We start from the raw sequence: 2,273 nt of genomic DNA, 5'->3' as shown, positions 1-2,273 counted from the left end.
CTGCCGCTGACTGCTGTGCGGCGGAACGTCGCGTCGATGCTGCGGGGCCTGGCGCACCTTCACGGGCGCGGGCTGGTCCATGGGCGGCTGTGTCCTGAGAACGTGATGGTTGGCGTGGAGGGGCGGTGCCGACTGAAGGGCATGCTGCTGGGCGCCGCGCCGCTGATGGTGCACCACGAGTCGTACTACGTGAGCCCCGAGGTGGCCGCCGGGGGAGCAAAGACGGCAGCGAGCGACATGTACGCGCTGGGGCTGCTGCTGCTTGCGATGCTGGTGGACTCCCACCCCTGGCAGTGGAGTGCGACTGCGGCGCTGGATCGCTCACGGAAGGAACTTGACTCGCTGCTGGCCGACAGTGCGGCGTTCCGCGAGGCGCTGCGCCATGGGCTGGTGGAGCCGGTGCCGCCCCCTGCAGACGTGGACGACGCGCTGCGGGCCGTGCTGAAGGCGTCTCTCTGCCCCTGCACCAGAGCGGCGCTCCACTGCCGCTGATGTACTGTTTTCATGCAATATGTAAAGTTGACTTGCTTTGCGCGTTGGGGAAGAGGAGGGGTGGTGTAGCAGTGGATCGGTGACGTGTTTTGCTGCCTTTTTACGTAGTTCTCTGGGGCCAGTGCTGCTCTCTCGGACCTATGTCTTCATTTGGTAGCCTTGTCTTTTGCTGAATTGTCATTTTTGGACGTGGTGGCATCATGGGTGCCGCAATATACTTCTTTTTTTGTCCTCTCTTTGCGCTGTATACGGATGCTCTCTACTGACCGCAGCCATGTATTTTTCTCTTGGCGGTTTGCGGCGCCGCACGCCACCTCTCTTTTTTCCCCCACTGCGTGCAACGGCGCGTGGCGGGCATCTTGCCGCGCCAGTGACGGTGCTGTTGTTGGGTCGCCGAGGACACGCGGGCAGCCTTGTCAGCCTCCCCGATCGTCAGTGCTCGCGTCTGCGGATTGTACTGGCTGTGTGCTGTGGCCTTCACAGTCTCTCTCCTCCTCGCTTTCTTCATTCGCCGCAGCGCGATTCCTCGTAGAGCAGCCACACCACTCAGGCAGCGGCGGCACCACCGTCCCGCGCACTGCGATGTCTGTCACTGAAGGCGACGGACTGCCGGGGAGCCCTGCCTCCCTGCCCGGCGACAGGGGCCGTCGAGCATCAGGGCCCGACAGACACGTGAGGCAAGACCATGAGGGGAGAGGGAGGGCCACTGAGAGTTCATCCCACAAGCAGCAGGAGTCCAGAGCGCCAGATGCGTTGTTGCATGCTGCCGGGGCCCTGCGAAACACGCACGGGGGCAGTGGCCGTGGGGGAAGCAGTGCTGATGTTCAGTCGCCCTGCGAGCCCCGGACGGGTGAGGGGCCATTGGCACAGGCTGGCGCAGACGGAGGGTCTGGAGGCGGCGAGGTCCCCGGGCCACACGGGGCGGAGGGAGGGGCAACGCGGGAAAGACCGTCCACTCCCGCACAATGGGGTGCCTCCTTCGGGGCCATCGGTCACGCCAATGAGTCCTCTCGCCTTGGGGCCGAGCGGGCGGCTGGTCCCCCGGACGACGCTGGCACCGGCGGTGGGGGGCCTAATAGCGGCCGCCCGGGTGGGAGGGCGCCTGCGGTCGTTCCTGACGGGTGGGGCCCGTCCGACAACGCCGTTGCCAATGAGGCGGAGGTGTCAGCTGAGCCTGAAAACGCCGAGCGGAACGTCAAGGCGCATGGAATGCCTGCGGGCCGTGTGGCGTCGGTGTCACGTGCTCGTGGGCTCGTCTCTCCCACGGATTCCCCACCTCTTCGGGTGGCGCATCTCTCCCCCTGGCGTCGCACGCTCACCTACTCGCTCCGCTGCTGGGTGTTGTGCCCCCTCGTGGTGTTGTTGGTGGTGGTTGCCGTCATTACGATGGCGCTGGCGTTTCCAACATCGAAAAGCAGCTCACAAAGTGCTTTCTTCTCACTGCACGAGTTGGTGGTCGCTAGCATGGAGGAGTCCGTCGGGAGCCTAACTTTGACAAAGATGGCACGCATGGCGGTGGCGACGGGAAGCATGTACTTTTCTGGTAACACTTTTCCCAATCCCCGGACCGACATTCTGATGCCGCTGGAAAGTGGCATGATGTCGCGCCTGTGCGCCGTTCTTCGCGACATGGATCCTGCCAAGACAGTCGCTTCTCTGGGCGCCGTTTCACTGACGAGGCAACAGGCCGCCGTATGCATTACTTCTCGCTCACGCCCCGGTAGCTTTGTTGGCACCGTGAGTCAGAATGGTGCCATTGACGGCTTCTACTACGTTGACCC

The 2,273-nt window shown here is 63.9% G+C and overlaps 2 protein-coding genes across 2 annotated transcripts; both read left to right on the top strand.

The window, feature by feature from the left end:
- Nucleotides 1-36: 36 nt before the first annotated feature.
- Tco025E_08517 (protein kinase) lies at nucleotides 37-492 on the top strand (the record flags this gene model as incomplete). Its single annotated transcript, XM_029375364.1, has 1 exon — nucleotides 37-492. The coding sequence occupies one exon, from the start codon at nucleotides 37-39 to the stop codon at nucleotides 490-492; it is 456 nt and encodes a 151-aa protein (XP_029224527.1).
- Nucleotides 493-744: 252 nt separating this feature from the next.
- Nucleotides 745-2,271, top strand: Tco025E_08516 (protein kinase; the record flags this gene model as incomplete). The annotated part of the gene is made up of 1 exon (XM_029375363.1): nucleotides 745-2,271. A coding segment is annotated over one exon (1,527 nt), but the record flags the coding sequence as incomplete, so codon positions are not given.
- Between the last annotated feature and the right edge of the window lie 2 nt (nucleotides 2,272-2,273).

Source organism: Trypanosoma conorhini (genome assembly GCF_003719485.1).
Source record: "Trypanosoma conorhini strain 025E chromosome Unknown Tco_14.4_contig_00802, whole genome shotgun sequence".
NCBI lineage: Eukaryota > Euglenozoa > Kinetoplastea > Trypanosomatida > Trypanosomatidae > Trypanosoma > Trypanosoma conorhini.
The sequence above is the reverse complement of the archived record's forward strand: the minus strand, read 5'-3'. Positions and strand labels throughout refer to the sequence as shown.